General features: G+C 32.8%; 1 protein-coding gene across 41 annotated transcripts in view; it reads right to left on the bottom strand.

Annotated features, from left to right (window-relative positions):
• prdm16 (PR domain containing 16) overlaps positions 1 to 23,731 on the bottom strand; it is a 452,417-nt gene that overhangs the window by 50,601 nt on the left and 378,085 nt on the right. For all 41 annotated transcript variants that reach the window (XM_087265342.1, XM_087265343.1, XM_087265349.1 and 38 more), the window contains one exon: positions 7,800 to 7,940. In XM_087265342.1, coding sequence (XP_087121468.1) covers positions 7,800 to 7,940 — 141 coding nt within the window. The remainder of the gene's footprint in view (positions 1 to 7,799; positions 7,941 to 23,731) is intronic.

Genomic DNA, 23,731 nt, shown 5'->3' with positions numbered 1-23,731 from the left:
GTGTGTGTGTGTGTGAGAGAGAGTGAGAGAGAGAATGTGTATGTGTGTGTGTCAGTGAGAGAGTGTATGAGTGAATGTGTTTGACAGTCAGTGTGTGTGTGTGTGTGTGTGTGTATTTGTGTGTGTATGACAGAGAGTGTGCATGTGAGAGTGTATGTCTCTCTCTCTCTCTGTCTCTGTGTGTGACTGAGAGAGAAAGTGCGTGTATGTGTTTGTCTGTGTGTGTGTGTGTGTGTGTTTGAGAGTGAGAGTGTTTGTGACTGTGTTTGTTGTGTGTGTGCCTGTGTGTGTAAGAGAGAAAGTGTGTATGTGTCTTTGTGTGTAAATGTGAGTGAGTGTCTCTCAGTGTGTTTGTGTGTGTGTGTAAGAGAGAAAGTGTGTGTATGTATGACTGTGTCTGTGTGTGTGTGTGTGTGTGTGTGTGAGAGAGAGACTGTGTGTGTCTGTGTGTGTGTGTGTTGATAGAGAGTCTGCATGTGACTGCATGTCTGTGTATGAGTGTGTGTGTGTGTGTGTGTGTGTGTGTGTGTGTGTGTGTGTTTGTGTGTGACTGTGCTTGTCTGTCTGTTTGTGTGTCTGTCTGTGTGTGACTGTTTGAAAAACTTCGTGTGTGTCTGTCTATGTGTGTGATTGCATTTCTCTCTCTCTCTCTCTCTCTCTCTCTCTCTCTCTCTATCTGTGTGTGTGTGTGCGCGCATGTCCCTCAGCCCTTCAGCAGAAACAGCAGGCTGTGGCATGGCAGATCTGGCTGTGCACTTCAGTTGTTCTGACAAACAGTTTAAGTGCATCTTGAGAGATGAGGGAGGAGGGTCAGAGGTCAACAGTCCTGCTGAATGGACCGCGCCATTGTGCAAAAGCCAGAATGCGTCCACCAGCTCTGTGCCTTTTGTCCCAGAGAGCATACGCCTGCTCTTAGGTTGATCTCAAAACGGGATTACACTTTCTTACCGCAAGTAGATAAGATCAGATGATGCATTCATTCACGTTCCTTCAGCTTAGACTATGATTTATCAGAGGTCACCACAGTGGAATGAACCATCGACTATTATAGCATATTTTTTATGCAGCGGAAGCCCTTCCAACCATAACCCAGTACAGGAAAACAACACACACACACACACACACACACACACACACACACACACACACACACACACACACACACACACACACACACACACACACACACACACACACACACACACACACACACACTACGACCAATTTAGTTTGTTCAATTCAACTATAACGCATGTGTTTGGACTTTGGGGGAAACTGAAGACCCCGGAGGAACCCCACGCCAACACGGGGAGAACATGCAAACTCCACACTAAAATGCCAAAAGCCTAGCCGGGACTTTAAAAAACTCGAACCAGTTTTAAGTAAATATACACTCACCGGCCACTTTATTAGGTACACCTGTCCAATTGGTCGTTAATGCAAATTTTTAGTTAGCCAATCACATGGCAGGAACTCAATGCATTTAGGCAAGTAGACATGGTCAAGACGATCTGCTGCAGTTCAAACCGAGCATCAGAATGGGGAAGAAAGGTGATTTAAGTGACTTTGAACATGGCATGGTTGTTTGTGCCATACAGGCTGGTCTGAGTATTTCAGAAACTGCTGATCTACTGGGATTTTCATGCACAACCATCTCTAGGGTTTACAGAGAATGGTCTGAAAAACAGGAAATATCCAGTGAGCGGCAGTTCTGTGGGCGCAAATGCCTTGTTGATGTCAGAGGTCAGAGGAGAATGGCCAGACTGGTTCCAGCTGATAGAAAGGCAACTCAAATAACCCCTCATTATAACTGAGGTATGCAGAGGAGCATCTCTGAACTCACAACATGTTCAACATTGAGGTGGATGGGCTACAGCAGCAGCAGCCATTTCTGTCAGCTTAGAACAGGAAACTGAGGCTACAATTCGCACAGGCTCACCAAAATTGGACAATAGAAGATTTGAAAAACGTTGCCTGGTCTGATGAGTCACTTTGGGCCCATTAGTACCAATTGAGCATTGTGTCAACTACACAGCCTACCTGAGTATTGTTGCTGACCATGTCCATCCCTTTATGACCACAGTGTACCATGCCTACTTCCAGTATAACACGCCATGTCATAAAGCGCAAATCATCTCAGACTGGTTTCTTGAACATGACAATAAGTTCACTGAACTCAAATGGCCTCCACAGTCACCAGCTCTCAATCCAATAGAGCACCTTTGGGATGTGGTGGAATGGAAGATTCGCATCATGGATCATGGATCTTGTTGAATCTATTCCATGCAAGATTAAGGCAGTTCTGAAGGCAAAAGGAGCTCCAACTTGACACTAGTAAGGTGTACCTAATAAAGTGACCAGTGAGTATATGCTTTCACAGTTCTTTAAATCGTTGAAAAAAATGATTCATTAAACGTACCACATTTTTTTAAAGGTAAGTAGTCGCAAACAATTAATTTGGGCTGAATTTAAACAAACAAATAGAGTTGACCATGACTAAATTTAAGTTTAAATTCAGTACATATATAGTTTGTAAGCAATTACCTTAAAGAAATTAAGGTAAATATGTAAAACATATATAAAACTCAAATATGAGCCTGGTTGTGTAAATTGCATATATGTATAAAACATTCTTCAAAATATCTTCTTTTGTGTTCATAATATATAAATATATAAATGATCATTTTTGGGATGAACTATCCCTTTAAGACGCATTGTAAAAGTGCTATAACCTTAACACAACACTTACACATCCTACAACAGAAAAACATGCAAAAAAAAGCATTAAAATGTAAAGATCTACACAACACGTTGCGTTTTCAGGGCCCTGAACACAAAAGACAAATGCGCAAACAAGTAAATAAATGATCCAGGTTGATTTTAAAAGGTTACAGGCATCTCGGAATTTGCTGGCCCTCTGCATATTTCCATACGGCTCATGCATTGTGCATGCTCAAATAGAACAGCAAAGTACAAAGTTCGATGAATTATGCATTTTCGCATTGTGTCGCCGTTCTGAATAAATAATAGGCCGTTGTCCATAAGACTGGCTAAAACGCGTGCAAAAGATAAGAAAAGGGGGGAGAGAGAATGAGAAAGAGAGAGAGAGAAAAAAACAACTGAAGAAGGGAGAAAGTAAATAGAAACCATGTATTTAGTGGGTGATTTTAGCTGGAGATATTATTCTCCTGTGGGCCCAGCGGTGGCCGCTCATTGAAGTGAAACGACTTTAATGATTGGGTTATGTAGTTGGAGTCAATTGGTGGTTGTCAGTCTCCGAGGTTGTCCCTCCTCTCCTCCTGTCCTCCCCTGTTTGTTCGGCTTGTGTTTTATGTGTCAGGCTCTGAAAACGCCGCTGGCCACACTAGTTGCCCCCGTTAACCAACAGACAAAAGCTACGACTTTGGCACGTTCCGCGAGTCAATCAGCTTGTTTTAAAGCAGCCGAAAAGTGGCAGAATAATAACAAGAGATCCACTTATGCATATAGTCTAAAACGCCCTGCAAAATGGCACACTTAAAAGAGCTATTCAGTCAAACCAAAAAAAAAAAGAAAAAGAAAAAGAAAGAAAGTTCTGTCATCATTTATGAACTACCATCCTAGTGGTGTTCAAATCCCTTTGACTTGATGATGTGGAACACAAAAGGTTCAAAATACTTCTTTAAAACGAGCTAAAACAACACAATTTCTGTTTTTTTTTTTGGCACAATTTAATTGTTTTGTGTTTGATCCACTTATATTTGTAAAAACAAGTAAGTTAACTTTATTCCTTCATGTTGTCCTAACAGAAATCCATTGTGTGGAACTCTGTAAAAACTGCAGGGTTCCACACAATTCATTCATGTTGTCCTAACACAAATCGATTAAGTTAACTTAACGCTTTTAACAAATTGATGTGAATTTAAAACAAAAAAAATTAAGTTGTCCCAATGAAATCTCAAGAATTGCGTGGATTTAGCTCATTTTAAATAAGTAGTTTGAACAAGCAAAATAAAAAATATATTTGTTTGAGTGAATGATCTGAAATCTCAACCATGTTGTGGAGTTTAAATAGATTTTGTGCATGGATAAATGAATGAATGAATAAGTAAGCTGTAAAAAATGCCGTGTTCCACACACACTCCTTAACTGAATTGTTTTTGCAAACTTAATGTAAGTGGATTGAACATAAAACAATTAAGTTGTCCCAAAAAAACCTTGAGAATGTGTTGATTCAGCTCATTTTAAATAAGTAGTTTAAAGAAGTAGTACACAGCCCTGCACACTTTAGTTTCAACCCTGCTTCAGCACACTTACCTGTAGGTTTCAAACAAGCTTAAAGGACTTAGTTTGGAATAGGAATAGTTTGCTATGGTGTGTTTAATTAGGGTTAAAACTAAACTATGCAGAGCTGCGTCTCTCCAGGAACCGAGTTTGACACAAGTTTTAGACTAGGGGTGCTCAAACTTTTTCTTATAAAGGGCCAAAAACCAAACTTGATTAAAGGCTGTGGACCAAAGATAAATTTCCCAAATCATATTACATTACATTTGCTCATTTGTTTGCTTATTATTTAAAAATAACTAAAAGGGGTTGCTTTTATTAAAAGATGGTGCAGTATAATTTTTGCATTTTATAATCAACTTCATTAGTAAAAACAAAAACAACCTAATTTGTAACACAATGAAGATCAATACTGAATGCACTAGTCCTGCCTTTGCCTTGATTTGTTTACCGATGTCCTGTTCATTGTCCTCGATCTGTCATGTGACAGTATTCACATTTGAAAAGTCTGATTCATATGAAACATTTCATTTTAGTTGGCTTTTTTTGAAGCTCCTCATTAAACAAGAAAACAAAAGGGTGTACATTCAATTTGAAATGACGATTTCTGTCAAAGGCATTCACTTCAACCAACTCCCCATCCTTCTTCCTTTATTTTCAGATGGAATGACGGGCCAAACCAAAGCTTAACATGGGCCAACTTTGGCTAGCAGGCCTTACCTTGGGCTTCTACAAAATTTACTACACACTTCTTTTCAAAATTCTTGGTTTGGTAAGATTTATATATTTTTTATTTTTCACTTTTCTTCTTAACTGATTCAGATATTTATATTGATTTATATTTTATAAATCTTCAACGGATTTATATATATATATATATATATATATATATATATATATATATATATATATATATATATATATATATATATATATATATATATATTTTACTTTTTTAATTATTAGACTTTTTATAGTCAGTTGTACTTATTATTTTTGAAGTAAATAAAAAAAGTATTTTCTATTATATATATTTTTGCATTAGGAGCAAGTCTTATTTCATTTAAAATTAGCTGGAATAAATATATATATATATATATATATATATATATATATATATATATATATATATATATATATATATATATATCTATATAATAAGGTCAATATTATCAGCTCCCTAAGATATTTTGTTTTCTTTTATCCGGTGACTTGCCTAATTAAACAAAACCCAATCAAGTCTTTAAATTGCACTTTAAGCTCAATACTAGTATCTTGAAAAATAACTACTAAAATATTATATACTGTCATGATGGCAAACACAAAAGAAATGAGCTATTAAAAATGAGTTATTATGATTAAAAATGCGTTACAAAATATAAATCTCTTCATTAATATTCTATTTGTATAAAGAAGAGCAGCCAGAACATTCTGCACAATGTCTCTTTTTTTTCTTGCATGAAAGAAAGTCGTACAAACTTTTAATGACAAGTGATCGATGATACATTTTCATGTCAACTGTCCCTCTAAACAAGAGCACACACACACGCTAGATAAAGCATCCCCTTGACTTAATCAGCTTGATATCATGTAAGCAAAGGAAACAATCCTCTCTCGACAACAAGATCTCAGGCAGCAGATTAAGACCACCGCCATCAACACAACTCCTGCTAGCGTTTGACTGAACAAAGCCTGCCATACAGTAAACACACAACACAAGTCACTACAGTATCTCTCGCCGCTGTTATGAGACCTCTGGCTTTATGAGAGATCAGATATCTTATCTTTAACAGACAACTGCTCGTCCAAATAATTGAAGACGGTGGATTACAAAATCCAGGAGTGTCCAGACTGTCTTTGTATACGCGACTCTTGTAAATTAGTCACCTCCAGGGAACAGCCTTTCTCAAACAATACTCTATTTTTGAGCTATTGTTTAATGAGTGGTGACATCTTGACAGTCATCCTGACAGTAACATGTGTTGACTTACGCCTCTCCAAGACTGAATGGTCAGTTTTCAGGCTTGATCGCTGTATATTGTGCTTTTAAAAGTGTCTACGACACTAAACTGCAGCTCCTACAGTTGAAGTCAGAATTATTAGCCCTTATGAATTATTAATTATTTCCCTCCAATTTCTGTTTAACGAAAATAAGAACACATTTCTAAACGGAATAGTTTTAACAACTCATTTCTAATAACTGATTTCCTTTATCTTTGACTACATAATATTCGATTAGATATTTTTCAAGATGCTAGCAAACAGCTTAAAGTGACATTTAAAGGCTTAACTAGGTTAATTAGAGTAATTTGGCAAATCATTGTATAATGATGGTTTGTTCTGTAGACAATCAAAAAATAAATATTGCTTAAGGGGGCTAATAATATTGACCTTAAAATGATTTTCAAAAAATGAATAACTGCTTTTATTCTTGCTGAAATAAAACAAAAATAGGCAACACCGGCTCATTGTGGATATGTACCCCTGTCTACGTTTCTGGAGACTGCAAATTATGTACCCAGAGGTATGTCTGGCTCCATTATGTTTGTAAAATAAACGCTACGGCACAATATGACGCTTCCATCGGCTTATGTTTATTTTTTTGGTAACGCAGTCTGATTATCTCCATGTTGATGGCTTTTCCAGTGTTAAAAGTTTGGCTAGTAGCTCACCACGTACGCCAATGGACTTGAGATGCGGAGCAGAGTATACCGCAACAACAGGGTTTGAGTCAGCCTAACAACAGTTCAAGAAACCAGGTAAAACAACAGAAAAATAAATAAAATTAATCAACAACAAGCTGAAAACATGGTGAAATCATGAGGCCGCGATAGATTGCCTTTGAAAACATTATCGGTTTGGTTTAGGGAAGGGGAGTCAGTCAACAAACAAACAAACAAACAAACAAACAAACAAACAAATAAATAAATAAATAAAATTAATTCTGAATTTATTTATTATTCTGAACTATTGGTTTAATGGCTGTTAAAAATTAAATTTTTTTACAAATATATAACATTTTAATAGTCCCAATAGCCAGTAAATGCATCACAAGCTGTAAACTTTATATAGCTGGATGATGAATTAAAAAAGTGTAACGTTGAGCACATCACAGCTCTGATAACACACTGAATGAGTATTATTTAATAGTTTTATACAATTCATACTCTAGGCATATTGAACACAAACACATGTCTAGCTTGATCTCTTGAGGAAACGTTACAATTTTATTTATTTGTAATAATTTTAGTGGCTAATTCGTACAAATTTATATCAGCGTCCTGGCATATGAAAATCTAAAATTTTTAAAAGGAGGCGTGGCACCAAACACCTAAGCACAACCGCCAATGAGCAAATAGTGCTAAAATTTACTAACAAGTTCATACAAATTCATACAAATTAGCCACTAAATCAAATTGATTTTGATGTGAGATAGCGTTGAAATGTCTCACAACTGAATGCATGAAATACATATTGTATACAGATTTGTGGTTGACCAATCGGAGAGCGAGAATAACAGACGTTAAGTGTGTCACCTGATCTTCACTGATGTGGCACATGGCCAGGTTGTGCTCTAGATGTGAAGGGGCAGTGCGCACGTATTTCAGCCAGCAGCTCCCACTGGCCTCCAGAGCCCCGTCCAGACAGAACTTCACATTGCCCATATTGTCCATTACCTGGAGACACACACACAAGAAACGCAAGTTATAGAGTGTTGTCATTAAAGCAGAACAGACACTGACCATACTCAAATATAATGATAAAGAGAAAAAAAAGACCTGGTTATTCTGATTTTTTAAATATCAGTTTCTTATGATTACCAAGTATTTTTTGTATGTTTTTTTGGGCGTATCCATCCATCCATTCATCCATCCATCCATCCATCCATCCCTCTCTGTCTGCCTGCCTGTCTGTCTGTCATGATTTCCATATCATCAGTCTATCTATCTATCTATCTATCTATCTATCTATCTATCTATCTATCTATCTATCTATCTATCTATCTATCTATCTATCTATCTATCTATCTATCTATCTATCTATCTATCTATCTATCTATCTATCTATCCATCCATCCATCCATCCATCCATCCATCCATCCATCCATCCATTTATTTTTAGCATTTCATTACCAACGACATACATATTTTACAATATATCTATAACAATAAATAATAATCAATAATAATCCATCCATCCATCCATCCATCCATCCATCCATCCATCCATCCATCCATCCATTCATTCATTTAACAACATTAATGTTTTACTATACATTTACAAAATACAAAATGATCCACACTTCATTCATTCATTCATTCATTCATTCATTGAACAACATTAATGGTTTAGGATAAATTGTGTCTTGTTTCTTTTACAAGAGTTTTAAAATAAATATGTCCATATTATCCATCCATTCATGTATTCATTCATTCACTCATTCATGTATTCATTCATTCACTCATTCATCCATCCATCCATCCATCCAACCAATCAACCAACCATGTTTTACTTTATTTTAATAAAAATTGAAAATGATCTATACTTTTATCATTCATTCTTTCATTCATTAAACAACCTTAATGTTTTTATGATATATTGTGTATATGTGTTCTTATTTTAAAAGATATTTGAAATAAATATTTCCATACTATTCATCCATTCATTCACTTTTAGCATTTTATTAACAACAACATTATTGTTTTACTATATATTTATAAAATACAAAATGATCCACTTTCATTCATTCATTCATTCATTAAACAACATTTGTATAAAAATATTAATGTTTTAGGATTAATCTTTTTTTTGCTTATTTTAAAAGTTTTAAAATAAATATTTCCATATAATCCATCCATCCATCCATCCATTCATCCAACCATATATTCATCCATCCATCCATCCATCCATCCATTCATCCATCCATCCATCCATCCATCCATCCATCCATCCATCCATCCATCCATCCATCCATCCATCCATCCATCCATCCATCCATCCATCCATCCAACCAACCAACCAACCAACCAACGTTTTACTATATATTTATAAAAAATACAAAATGTTCTAACCTGTTTTTTATTCATTTATTCATTCATCGATCGATTGATCCATCTATCCATCCATCCATCCATCCATCCATCCATCGACCCACACACCCACCCACCCATCCACCCACCTACCCATCCATCCATCCATCCATCCATCCATCCACTCACTCACCCACCCACCCATCCATCCATCCATCCATCCATCCATCCACTCACCCACCTACCCACCCATCCATCCATCTATCCATCCATCCATCCACCCACCCACCCACCCATCCATCCATCCATCCCTTTATTCATTTATTAAACAACATTAATGTTTTAGGATATATTGTGTTTTGTTCATTTAAAGGTGTTTTAAAAAAATTATTTCCATCCATCCATCCATTCTTCTTTTTTTCATTTGATTACAACAATACTGTTTATAAAAATACTAAATAATTTACACTCCTTCTTATTTATTTATTCATTTGTTTATTTCAGTCAATCATTCTTTCATTCATTTTTGGATGATGTTAATGGAACGCCTCTTTTCAACTTGAATTAATATTATGAATACATCTAACATTACAAATGTTTTTACTGTCCCTCTTGACCAGTTTAAGACAAAAGAATAATAATTATGCATATTTTTGCATGTTCGTTCAATGTATTTTCATACACGTCTACTGCACTTGCCATCAAATGCATGCATCCTTGATGATTTTTAACCATTTTTCAAACATACTGTAAAATAGCTACTGTAGTTTACCTGAAAGACTTTAAAGACGTCACGTAATTAGGACTTTTAAATGACTTAAAACATATCTTATTATATATAATGATACTGTGATGATAATGACTTAAATATTTAATGATATATATCCATATTGAAAGTCATTGATTGCATTACATACAGTTTACATACAATGTGAACTGTTGTTGTTGTTCTTCTCGCATTGTTCTACATGTAAACGGGGGGATTTAAAGATTGAAGACGTCTTCGGTGCTGTGCTGAGTCTCAGCGGCTCACGTTGATTAACTTTGGTGAACCTGACACTACTAGGGAAGTGAAGTTTGGTGGTGTCTGGTTACTTGTCAGGGGAAACAGAGAGAGAGAGAAAGAAAGATGGAGGGACTGAGAGAGGAGAAGTGAGACAGGATGTCAGGAAATGACCGGAAGGAGAGTGGACGCTGTTTCTCTCGTGAGATTTACGGCGCGCTTTTCTTGATATATTACCCAGCAGAAGTGAGAAATGCCACTGGAAACTGTGCCGTCTCTCTCTCTCTCTCTCTCTTTGAAAACAGAAACTCTGTGTAAACGTTGGCCTCGGCTCTATGAAGTTGAAACCAAATATCAAGTGTGCCGTGAGTGATTAAGACAGAAAGAGAATATCCGCACAAGTATAGCGTGAATCCGTGCTAATAAATCTGTCTCCGGGGGCGCAGAGTGATTATATTCACTGCACATTAACACTGCATGTGTACAGATCTGAATCAAGACAAATGAGTGGATTCAATGCTTCATTTTTTTAATCATACGCAGTAAAAAATGTCCAGAAATTTGCAGTTTTTTTTGTATTTTTTGATTCACATTTAAATTTTTCTCCATTTATTTATGCTTTTGAATTGCATTATGGGAACTTGGCGGTTCATTCCGCTGTGGCGACCCCAGAGTAATAATGGGACTATGCCAAAAAGAAAATGAATGAATGAATGAATGAAAGACCTTGATCTTTTTTTTTAAACAGTTTTTCACCTTGAAAAGTTCAAAAAAGTGACTTTTATTAAGGTTTTTAATAGTTTAAGTGATATATTGTCTGAAAAAAAAACTCTTAATAAATTGGCAATACATTTTCTGTACAGATGTATTTCTCTATATATTATTTCATATTAATATTATATTGTTAACTCAAAATGTTCAAGTGTCTATTTATGCGCGAATATAGTGATTTATTCACGCATGTCGCATATTAGTAGTAGTATTAAACAATACAACCTTTAAATAAGTATATATTAGAATTGTTACAATTTACCAATAGCGATTATTATTATTATTATTATTATTATTATTATTATTATTATTATTATTATTATTATTAATAATAATAATAAATAAATAAACAAAACAACTTTTAAATGAGTATTACTAAGATTGTAAAAGTATTACAATTTATTGATAGAGATTATTTAATAGTATAGTAGTATTAAAGAAACAATGTAACATAATAATAATAATAATAATAATAATAATACTTATGTAAAAACATGTCAGTAACATTATGGTATTATTTTTGCCACATTTGTTTATTTATTTATTTACTTATTTTATACCTTGTGGGGAACAAAAACTAAATCAAAATATTAGAAGTTACAATAATAAATGTTGTTATTATTATTATTATTATTGTTATTATTTTGCTTTATAATTATTCATTTTATTTCATATATATTTATTTTTATGATTATAATTATTATTGTTTTATTTTGCTTTATTAGGATTTATTTTATTTTTATTATTATTACTATTTTATTTTGCTTTATTATTATTTATTTTCATTTTATTTTACATTATTTCATTTTATTAATATTATTATTATTATATATTATTATTATTATTATCATCATCATCATCATCATCATCATCATCATCATTATTATTATTGTTATTATTATTATTATCATTATTATTATTATTATTATTATTATTATTATTTCATAAGCTAAAGTACATTCTGTGTGAGTGAGCACGCTCACATTTATTGTGCTCTCCTGATTCCAAATCAGAAATCTTTAAGAACACAATATATAAATCAAATCAACATGTATACATTTAAATCAAGATAAATGAGTTGCAAAATGTTGAGGAATACCAACAAAAAAATATCATATTTATTTATAAAGACTCAAAGCTTCCATACAATAGTCACTTTCCCAAACAATACACTTTATATAAATGTAAAATGTCAAGATTCATCAAAATGAATTATAAAGGATGTTCTCTAAAGTTATACCCAGACATACAGCCACTGGTGTTTATCTGCAAAGACTTCAAATGATGTTATGCATAGATCATTGAATCTAATGAAACTCTGAGAGGAACAGCACAGCACAGATTCATTCACAAACAGGCATGATCAAGTATTTGTGCACTCATCTATATTTATAAATTAACTATAGCTATCGCTTATGCCTTAATACACAATAATGAATGATTACTCAAAGAAGAGGTGGAGGTATTTGTGTGTCTGCTCTGGACACAATGATGGTTTGGTGGTTTGCAAACATGTATTTATTGCTAAGGCAAGCACTATTATTATAATGGGATTTGAGCAAACCTTTAACCTTAAATATTCAACTATGACACCAAGGAGAGGTGTGCTTTTAGCTTCCTCAATTTTGAATTGATCAGACCAACTGGGACCAATGTTTTCATGGGGTGTACATAAAGCAGGCAAAAATATATGGAAGAATATCAATCAATCAATTATTAAAGATTTTAAAAGTCTCGGTTACATCACTGTAAAAATGCTGGGTTCCACCCAATCGATTTGTTTTTGGACAACAAAAAGGATTTATGTTAACTTAATTTTTTAAAAATTTAAGTGGATTGAACATAAACAATTAAGTTGCCCCAAAAGCCCCTCAACAATTGTGTAGTTTCAACTCATTTTAAATGAGTAGTATAAACAAACAGCAAAAGTTACTGTATAAAAATGCTGGATTCCACAAAGTTCATGTTGTCCCAACACAATTTGTTTAAATTAACTTAATAGTTTTTACAAATTTAAATAGATTGAACGTAAAACAATTAAGTTGGGTTGTTTCAGCTCATTTTAAACACGTTGTTTAAATGAGCCGCGAAAATCTTCTTTTTTGAGTGAAACTGAAGGGGAAGTTCAAAATCATGGTGAAAAATGTTCAGTCACATGAACAAAATTTTGATAATTTGCATTTTTTCACCAAAAATGATTCCCTGCTGCAATAATGTATGACTGTATGACTACAGCGTTGTGGTGACAATGTAAAAACACACATCTTTTTGTTGGTCAACATGGCAAATAAGCCACATGAGTGAAATCTGCATGTGCGAAATATTACAAGTAAAAAAAACCATGAACAAAAAAGAAAGAGTGGACATATTTTCACGCAAGAAACTGCAAGTTACAAAACACTGAATTAAAACCCCAATCAATTCAACAAAATACACTTTATACTGTATATGTGTGTGTGTAGTGCCTATAAATGAGTATAGCCCCTTAAATAAGTAGAACTATGATTGTAGATGTATTACATTTTATTGACAGCAATTATTATAATAATTATTAAAATAATAATAATAAGTATGGTATTAATAATAATAATGAAAAAAACTTTGTATAGTAGTTGTGGAACAATGCATCATATAAAATAATAATAACAACTATTAATAATAATAAGTATTATTATTATTATTATTATTATTATTAATAATGATAACAACAACAAAAACAACAACAATAATAATTAATAATAATAATAATAATAATAATAATTAATATTGATAATAATAATAATAATAATAATAATAATAATACTTTTTGTAAAAACATGTCGGTAACATGGTTTTATTTTTGTCACATTTGTTGAGGAAAATAAAATCATACCATGTGGAGAACAAAAACAAAATCAAAAAGCTACTGTAATAAATGTAATACAATAAATACAACACAGTTTCAACATTTTCGTCATGTAATATCTTTAATTAATATTATCATCGTTATTATTAATATTATTATTGTTATTATTGTTATTATCTTTTGCTTTATTACTATTATTATTTATTTATTTTAAAATAACTTACTTCGTTATATTTTATAATAATTATTATTATTATTTATTTTAATTTATTTTGCTATAATTTATTCATTATTATTATAATGATAATGATGATGATGATGATGATGATGATGATTATTGTTGTTGGTTATTTATTTGTTTGTTTGTTTTTTCATATTTTTTTTTGGTCAACATGGCAAATTAATAATGAGTGAAATCTGCATGTGCAAACTACTACAAGTACAAAAAAGAAACAAAAAAGGAAAGTAAACAAATATTTTTACACAAAAAACTTGTAACTGAAAAGTTACAAAGCACTCGACTAAAAACACAATGAATTCCACAAAATTGTGTGTGTGTTGCCTATATATATAATATATATATATATATATATATATATATATATATATATATATATATATATATATATATATATATATATATATATATATATATATATATATATATATATATATATTTATAATAATAATGATAATTTGATTTGGTTGTCATTTTGTTTTGGCAACACCTCATTTGAATTATGAAATGTCGAATTATCTTTAAATAATGGTCTTTCTATTCCTAAAACATATTTAATAAGCGTGTTTTGTTTAAATGTACCAACATAAATAGTCTATAACTGAGAAATTGATAAAAGAATCATTTCCAAAAAAGGCGTGAACTAATTCTAGACATTGTAGGTGAATGGTGAATCAATTACAGTATAGAATAAAGAGAAAATAGATAATGCTCTACAAGCATACATATACATTCAAATAGTGGAGCAACCTTAAATTGCTGTTTTTCCCCCTCTTATCTCGTTCTTCCTTCTAAGTTTCAGTGCCATTTTCTCTCTCTTTCACTGCTCTCCCAAAAGTTTGAAGGGTCAAATACCAGAGGGACGGCTCTCGAGTCTGCTTTGGGGTTAAGGAGCCCCTCAGTGGCGTTTTTAAGAGCCCAATTACTCCCATCAGGTGTGAGGAACTGCCTTTGCAGACAGGCAGATACAACGAACACACACACACACGTGCACAGGGAGTGTTTGTGTCACAAGGTGAAAAAGAAGTGTGCTAAACGGCTCGAGCCGAGGCTGTATTTCTGAAACGTCGACACCACTGAGAGCAAAAGCTAATAATATTAGTTTTGCTGAATAATCTCGCACAGAAAGAAAAGACAGCAACGTTGACCTGAAAGAGTGAGGTGACCTCTGACCTTGATATGGAGCTAATTTAGAGACAGAGAAAGAAGACAAAGATGAAGAATTAGAAAGAAACTCTACTAAGCTGGATCCACACACACACACACACACCCAAAACACACATAGTGTATAAAAGTGTGCAAGTAGTTTAAACAAACAAAGAAATCATCAAAAAGTGTAGTTTTCTGAAAGATATGTTAGATACTTTCCAGAAATATAAATACATTTGCACTTAAGTATACTTGACAGAAAAGTCTTAAAGGCTGTGTCCAAAATCACATACTTTTGTACTATATAGTACAAAAACAGTATGCGATCTGAGTAAATGAGTATAGCCTTTTAAATAAGTAGAACTATGATTGTAGAAGTATTACAATTTAGCAATTATTATTATTATTATTATTATTATTATTATTATTATTATTATTATTGTTGTTGCTATTTTTATTATTGACATTATTATTATTGTTGTTATTATTATTATTATTAGCAGTATTAATAGTAGTAGTAGTAGTAGTAGTAGTTGTAGAACAATACAACATATAATAATAATAATATTAATAATAATACTTTATGTACAAACTTATCTGTAACATGGTTTTTTTTTGCCACATTTTTTGAGGTAAATAAAATTATAACATAACAGGAACAAAAACAAAATCAAAAGAAAATTTATAGTTACTATAATAAATTTAATATAATAAATACAGCACAGTTTAACTTTTTTGACATTTTCTTCATGCAATAACTATTATTATTTGTATTCATATTTTTAATTTTACTATAATATTTTGTTTATTTATTTAATTGTAATTTATTTTGTTGTATTTTATTGATCTATTTATTTACTTATTATTTATTTATTTGGTTTTATTTTATTTATTTATAATTATTATTATTACTATTATTAATTTTTTTATTTATTTACTTATTATTTATTCATTTATTATTATTATTATTATTTTGTTTATTTATTTACTTATTATTTATTCATTTTGTTATATTTCATTTATTATTATTATTATTATTATTATTATTATTATTATTATTATTTAGTTTATTTATTTAATTTGAATTGATTTTGTTATATTTTATTTTTTTATTTAGTTATATTTTATTAATTATTATTATTATTATTATTGATTATTTATTTTTTGTTTGTTTTTCATCTTTTTGTTGGTCAACATGGCTAATAAACTTGAACATGAGTGAAATCTGCATTTGCGACCTACTACAAGTAAAAAAAAAGATAAACAATATATGTGTGTGTGTGTTTGTGTGTGAAGTGCCTATTAATCTATAAATGAGTATAGCCCTTGTAGATGTCTCTTTTAAATGAATAAATGGTTCAGGTTGCTGGTGGTGGTGTAATGGTGTGGGGGATATTTCCTTGGCACACTTTGGGCCCATTAGTACCGACTGAGCATTGTGTCAATGCCACAGCCTACCTGAGTATTGTTGCTGACCATGTCCATCCCTTTATGACCACAGTGTACCCATCTTCTGATGGCTAATTCCAGCAGTATAACGTGCCATGCCATAAAGCACGAATCATCTCAGACTGGTTATTTAAACATGACAATGAGTTCACTGTACTCAAATGGCCTCCACAGTCACCAGCTCTCAATCCAATAGAGTACCTTTGGGATGTGTTGGAATGGGAGATTGACATCATGGATGTGCAGCCGACAAATCTGCAGCAACTGCGTGATGCTATCATGTCAATATGGAGCAAAATCTCTGAAAAATATTTCCAGTATCTTGTTGAGTCTATAACACGAAGGATTAAGGCAGTTCTGGAGGCAAAACGGGGTCCAACCTGGTTGTAAGGTGCACCTAATAAAGTGGCCGGTGAATGTATTTCAATATTAACTTAATCAGACCGCTTTAAATCATCATATGCCCAATAATCATTAATAAATTAGTTTGAATATATTCCGGTGTATGAAGGTTTCTTTGCAAGTTTGATAAATCAGACACTAGCTGTAAACAGGGCCTATTGGTTGAGATTTTTTTGCGTGCATTTCGCAGCGTCACCTGCTTTGCATGAATCCTTTAGCAAATCAAGTGAAAAAACAATGCTATCAGTGGGCTAAATTCATTCTTGGTGAATTCCTACCTTGTTTCAATGTGTGTGTGTGTGTGTGATTTCCTCTCTCCGTACAGAAGCCCGACAGGATATATGATAAGACGGACTCTGAATTGAACACTTTTGTTTCTCACAAAGGGGAAAAAAAAACAGAGGGAAATTCCCCCACAAACCCTTTTATACCGGCAGCTGCTCACACACACACACACATGCAGTCCACCTTTACAGCACGCAGCTCTTCAACCTGCATGACTGATGTAGTGTGCAAAGTGAACATCTCATAAAACGTCACCTGCAGTCAGGCCTACATGTACCTGTAACATATCAATATTTTACAACGCTATTTCTGCAGCCGTATATAAACCTGCAAAACGGCACATTATTCCAAGGCCCTGCAAACGTGGTGTGCTTCATTTCAGGGTGCTAAATGACAATGTCAAAACCGTGAGTGAGTTTTTTTTAAAGCGCTTATTAATAGGGTTTGGGTTTCAAAGGAGAATTAAAGGTGCTGTATGTAAGTTTTTGACTCTTTAAAAGCAGATATTAAAGAAACACGCCAAGTGAACGTTCTTGTTTATCTTGTTATGCTTTGAAAATGTGCGTTACGTTCCAGAACGTCTGTTTTTGTTTTGGTCATTTAACACGGCCAATGCCAGTTTAGCCAATTATATTTCAGCACCCCGGGTTGCCTTGGTGGAGAACTGCATACTTCATTTATTCAGTCAGGAAGGCTCTCAAAGCAGGTGCCTGCAACCGAAATGTGACCTCCGGTGAACAGTAGCAGCCTCTGAAATGAGACGCAAATCCAATTTCCACATGAGGTGGTTATCAATTAGCAAATAATGTAAATATAATTAATGTAAACATTAAGTGGGCTGGTTACATTGTAACCCTGTGTCCAAACAACATGCTACGTGAAGATATAAACAGTGATAAGCAATCGGGTTGTTTGCACCAGACGAAACACGACAGAAATTTAAATACAGCCATTCAGAAGCACAGAATAGTGCGCTCACTGCACTCCAGCAAAATGGTGAGGTTTACAATCCAATTAATACATATTAAACCAAATGTAGATGATGAATCACTGATATGTGTTGGCTAATGGTCAAATGGTTTATTTTATTTTCATGATCTGAGGCAGGGTTAAACACTAAAGATTTTTTCTACTGGCCTGATAGGACCAGTGGTTTAGATTTTTACTTGACCAGCCAAAATTTTCACTGGCCCCAATAAAAAAAAAAAAAGTTCTTTGCTATTTCTCAGCTACTTATATTAATTAAAGTGTCCCAAAATAATGCCTGTGAATCTAGAATTTAACTATTTGAAATGTTTTAAAATATTTAGCAGTAAATTATAGCAGAATGGAAAATGTGCAGGTATTTTATTGCAAAACAAAAGCCATCACTTCATTTTTTTCATCGTGTTGTACTCATGTAAGTTTTTCCACAACGTTAAAAACAGCCTCATAATTTGATGTTGCGGTCATGTTGCTGTCTATTAAAATTAAGTGACAAGGCAGCACTGCCATGATCGGGCCAGTAACGATTCTGTCTACTGTCCCGAGCATCTCTCATGCTAGCCCTGGGCCATCGGGCAGTCCTTATTGTTGAGCCCTGTGAGGTGAACTATCTGCTGCTGCTTTCAGTAGTATGGCAATAAATGTCATGTGGAATGGCATTCAAACTCACATTGTTAGCATTTAACACTGAATAAAGCACATGAGGTGATCATTGTCAGTTTTCTGTTGTTCACCTGTGAGAAATAGAAGCCGTTTCTAAAATATCAATTTCAGTTGTTGATTAGGACTCCTTTTAATATAGAAAATATCTGGTGTCGTTGATTTAAAACACAGTTTAAATCAGCCTTTAGGCTCAACAGTCAGGCACAATCCTGTTGGTGTCGTCAATCTGGCAACCTGCGCTTGCTTTTGTTTTTTGCAACTATTTTTGCAGTACCCAGTTTGACCACTGGGTGTCAAACTTTCATGCTGCATCTTTAAAATCGCATTGTGCTGAGAGATCTTATCTCTTACTTGTGTGTGTGTGTGTTTATGTGAATCAGGGTGTGTGTGTGTAATGTTCTTGAACTGCCCTGCTTCACCCTTTGCTGGTTTTAAATCCCAGTAAGGAAAGCTTTTACTATTTTGCCATAATGTAATTGCACTGAAAGACCAATTTTTAATTATTTGTTTTTCTTTTTTCAAATATTTCCCAAATGATGTTTAATAGAGAAATGATTTTTTTTAAGTATTTCCCATAATACTTTTCTTCTGGAGAAAGTCTTATCTGTTTTATTTTGGCTAAAATGAAAGCAGTTTTTAATTGTTTTAAAAACATTTTAAGGTCAATATTATTAGCAGAGGTGGGAGTAAGTCACACATGTGCAAGTCACAAGCAAGTCTCGAGTCATAACCTTCAAGTCTCAAGCAAGTCAAGTCAATTTTTGTCAGACTCAAGTCAAGTCGGGTCACTGCTTATCTCAAGTCAATTCAAGTCATACAGTAGCTTGGTCTAGCAAGTCACTTTCAAGTCAATCAAATTTTTGTCGATTTTTAAACTTTTGCAATTTCATTAGCAATTTATATTTACATATAAAACTTTCTGTGTTGTATGTGATGCATAATATATAACAAACAGGTATTTATTTAACAAAAACAAGTTATTTCGAGTCATTTAACTCAAGTCCAAGTCAAGTCCAAAACAACTCAAGTCTTTTTTGGATATTTGTCAAGCAAGTCTCAAGTCCTAAATTTTGCGACTTAAGTCTGACTTGAGTCAAGTCATGTGACTGGAGTCTCCCATCTCTGATTATTAGCCCCTTAAGCAATATTTGTCTACAGAACAAGCCACTGTTATACTGCCTAATTCACCTAGTTAAGCCTTTAAATGTCACTTTAAGCTGAAAAATAGTGTCTTAAAAATATCTAATCAATTATTATGTGCTGTCATCATGCCAAAGATAAAATAAATCAGCTATTAGAAATGAGTTATTAAAAACTATTAGACTTAGAAATGAAACATTTCACTATCCTCACTATAGGCGATTCCGATATACAGTACAATTAACCAGATTTAGGCTTCTCTTCCATTAAAACATCCCATTGTAGTATCCCTACATTGTCAAGGTGCTAATAATCAAACAAAGGATTTCTTAAATGAAAAGCAGTCAGATGGGAGTCCGTCTTGATTCAGGCTTGAGTACTTCAGTAATGGGGGACGCTGAGAGAATTCTCACTGCTTGTCACCCTCATTGTTTAAAACAGGAAGGCTAAGCTGACACCTCTGTAGAGAACAGTCCAACACAATGGCTAATGCAGAGGCATAAGAACAAGCATACACACACTCTCTCTCTCTCTCTCTGTTCATATCCTGGGGAAATGTGTGTGTGTGTGTGTGTGTGTGTGTGTGTGTACTGGTTTTGGTGGTTTACAAGGACAGTTTTTTTTGTAAAATTACATGGGTATAATGTAGTTGTACTCTATTCCTATGGTTTACGAGTACATTCGGGATGTTCTTGTAATTCAAAATACTTAGAAATCATACTTTTCCTATTCAAATTTCCTGTGATAATTGGGTTTTGGGGTTGTGATGTGGTAATTAGCGTTTTTACAGTATAAATAACATTACACCTATGGAAAGTCCCTGTAAACCACTAATAACAGCGTATGTGTTTCTCTAATGATAACATGATAATAACAACCACTGTTTTTGTGGTCTTGTCTGTCTGTCTGTCTGTCTGTCTGTCTGTCTGTCTGTATGTCTGTCTGTCTGTCTGTCTGTCTGTCTGTCTGTCTGTCTGTCTGTCTGTCTGTCTGTCTGTCTATCTATCTATCTATCTATCTATCTATCTATCTATCTATCTATCAACAGATAATGTCTTCATAATTCCAAGAATATTAGAATTCATAGTAAAAAAACATTTAAAAGATTTTTATTTATTTATTTTGTTTTGTTTGTCAAAATCTTTGTATTATAGACTATATTTTCTTAAGAAAAGCTATACATTTTTTACATAAAACTTTTACATACCACATTTATAACATATAATATTATAAAAGTAGAGAGACAGTGTCAGCTAATATTAATATGTGTTATTATACAGTATGTAGTCAGTCTGTTATACTGATCATACTTAGTTTTAACTTCCATATATGAGTATGTCCTTCTTATAATGCATATAACTTATATCCTATATAAAATAATTAATATATTTAGGTGTATTAAATAGTGTTGCTATTAGAATGATTATTTAATGTATTATTATGCTATATCAAACCTTATTCTCCCATTTCATACCATATCCTGTATTTATAATAGTTTAAAAAAATAGATAACATATAAGGCTTTATAGTTTTCAGAGTTGTTCAATCATTAAGTTATGTTATACAAATATTATACAGTAATTCACTTATTTGTTAATATGCTGTGTTATATGTTTATATATGTTGTTATGCAAATTTTGTTTAGTATAATTCACAACTGTGTCAACATGCTATGTTATATGATACATTATGTTATGCAGATGTTATTTAATATCATACTATACTGTTCCTAGGTCAAAGATGGTTGTTACTTGAATGTGTTTGCTCAAAAAAAAAAAAAAAAAGCAAAACAAACCACACACACAAAAAACACAAAGAACAAAGCAAAATAAAAACACAAAATACAAAGCACAACAAAGCAAAACAAAAAACACAAAAAACTAAACAAAACAAAAACAAAAAACATGAAACAAAAAACACAAAAACACAAAAAAACAACAACACAAAAACAAAACAAAAAACAACAACAAAAAAAAAACCCACAAAAAACAAAGCAAAACAAAAAACACAAAAAGCTAAACAAAACAAAAAACACAAAAAACATAAAACAAAAAAACACAAAACAAAACAAAAAACACAAAACAAAAAAAAAACACAAAAAACAAAGCACAACAAAGCAAAACAAAAAACACAAAAAGCTTAACAAAACAAAAAACACAAAAAACATAAAAAAAAAACACAAAACAAAACAAAAAACACAAAACAAAAAAAACACAAAAAACAAAGCACAACAAAGCAAAACAAAAAACACAAAAAGCTTAACAAAACAAAAAACACAAAAAACATAAAAAAAAACACAAAACAAAACAAAAAACACAAAACAAAAAAAAAACACAAAAAACAAAGCACAACAAAGCAAAACAAAAAACACAAAAAGCTTAACAAAACAAAAAACACAAAAAACATAAAAAAACACAAAACAAAACAAAAAACACAAAACAAAAAAAACACAAAAAACAAAGCACAACAAAGCAAAACAAAAAACACAAAAAGCTAAACAAAACAAAAGACACAAAACAAAAAACACAAAAGCTAAACAAAACAAAAAATACAAAACAAAAAAACACAAAAAACAAAACAAAACACAAAAACTAAAACACAAAACAAAAAAGTAAATAAAACAAAACAAAACAAAAAACACAAAAACAAAAAACAAAACAAAAAAACAAAAACAAAATAAAACAGAAAACAAAAAACTAAAAAAACACTAAAAACAAAGCAAAACGAAAAACACTAAAAACTAAACAAAACAAAATAAAAAACAAAACAGATATAACATTTTGTTTGATCTCATGATGTAAGTCTAAGAGTTCCCCATGTCATTGTACTGTCATATCAGTCTAGTCAAACGTTCAGATTGCTGGATGTGTTTTAGAAAGTGTCTGGCAGCTAGAGGGCAGTCATGTATGTACAGGGCCCCGTGGAGACCAGGGGACGGACAGAAGAAAGGTCAAACACATCCTCTTCCTTCAAACCCACTCACTCCATCCTCTCACACTCAAGACCGCTGCTCCATCAGTCTGACCTACGACTGGAACAAGCCTCTCCGTGATGTAATTAACAGCTCTGCTCGGAGATCATTAAAGATCCAGGATCAGTTTCCCAAAATCAGATTCTTATCTCGCACATTACGTCTGGAATCCAAAAACTGGCCACGGATCAGAGGAGAAGCACACCTTGTACGACAGCCACTTTAAAACATGCTGAGTAGAAGAAAAAAAAAAACTGTGTGTAATGAAACGTGAAGTGTAATATTGAGTGTTTTTTTGGTCCCTTATAAATTGCATCAGATTTGATTAAAAAGGACATTTAGCTTTTGCTATATGATTCATCACTGAATTAATATTTGCTGGAAATAAAGTCCTGGAAACGTCATCCATCATGTAAGTGGAGGTTTAGGCACAAAAAGAACAAATCTACAAATTTTACGGTAATTCAAAATATTTACAGTCATTTACACTAGCTTTGAAATAGCATGATGATTAGATACTGGGCATTTAATCTGGTTC

This window comes from Danio rerio, chromosome 8, assembly GCF_052040795.2.
Source record: "Danio rerio strain M-AB ecotype USA chromosome 8, GRCz13ab, whole genome shotgun sequence".
Lineage (NCBI taxonomy): Eukaryota > Metazoa > Chordata > Actinopteri > Cypriniformes > Danionidae > Danio > Danio rerio.
This window is presented reverse-complemented; position numbering and strand designations above follow the sequence as displayed.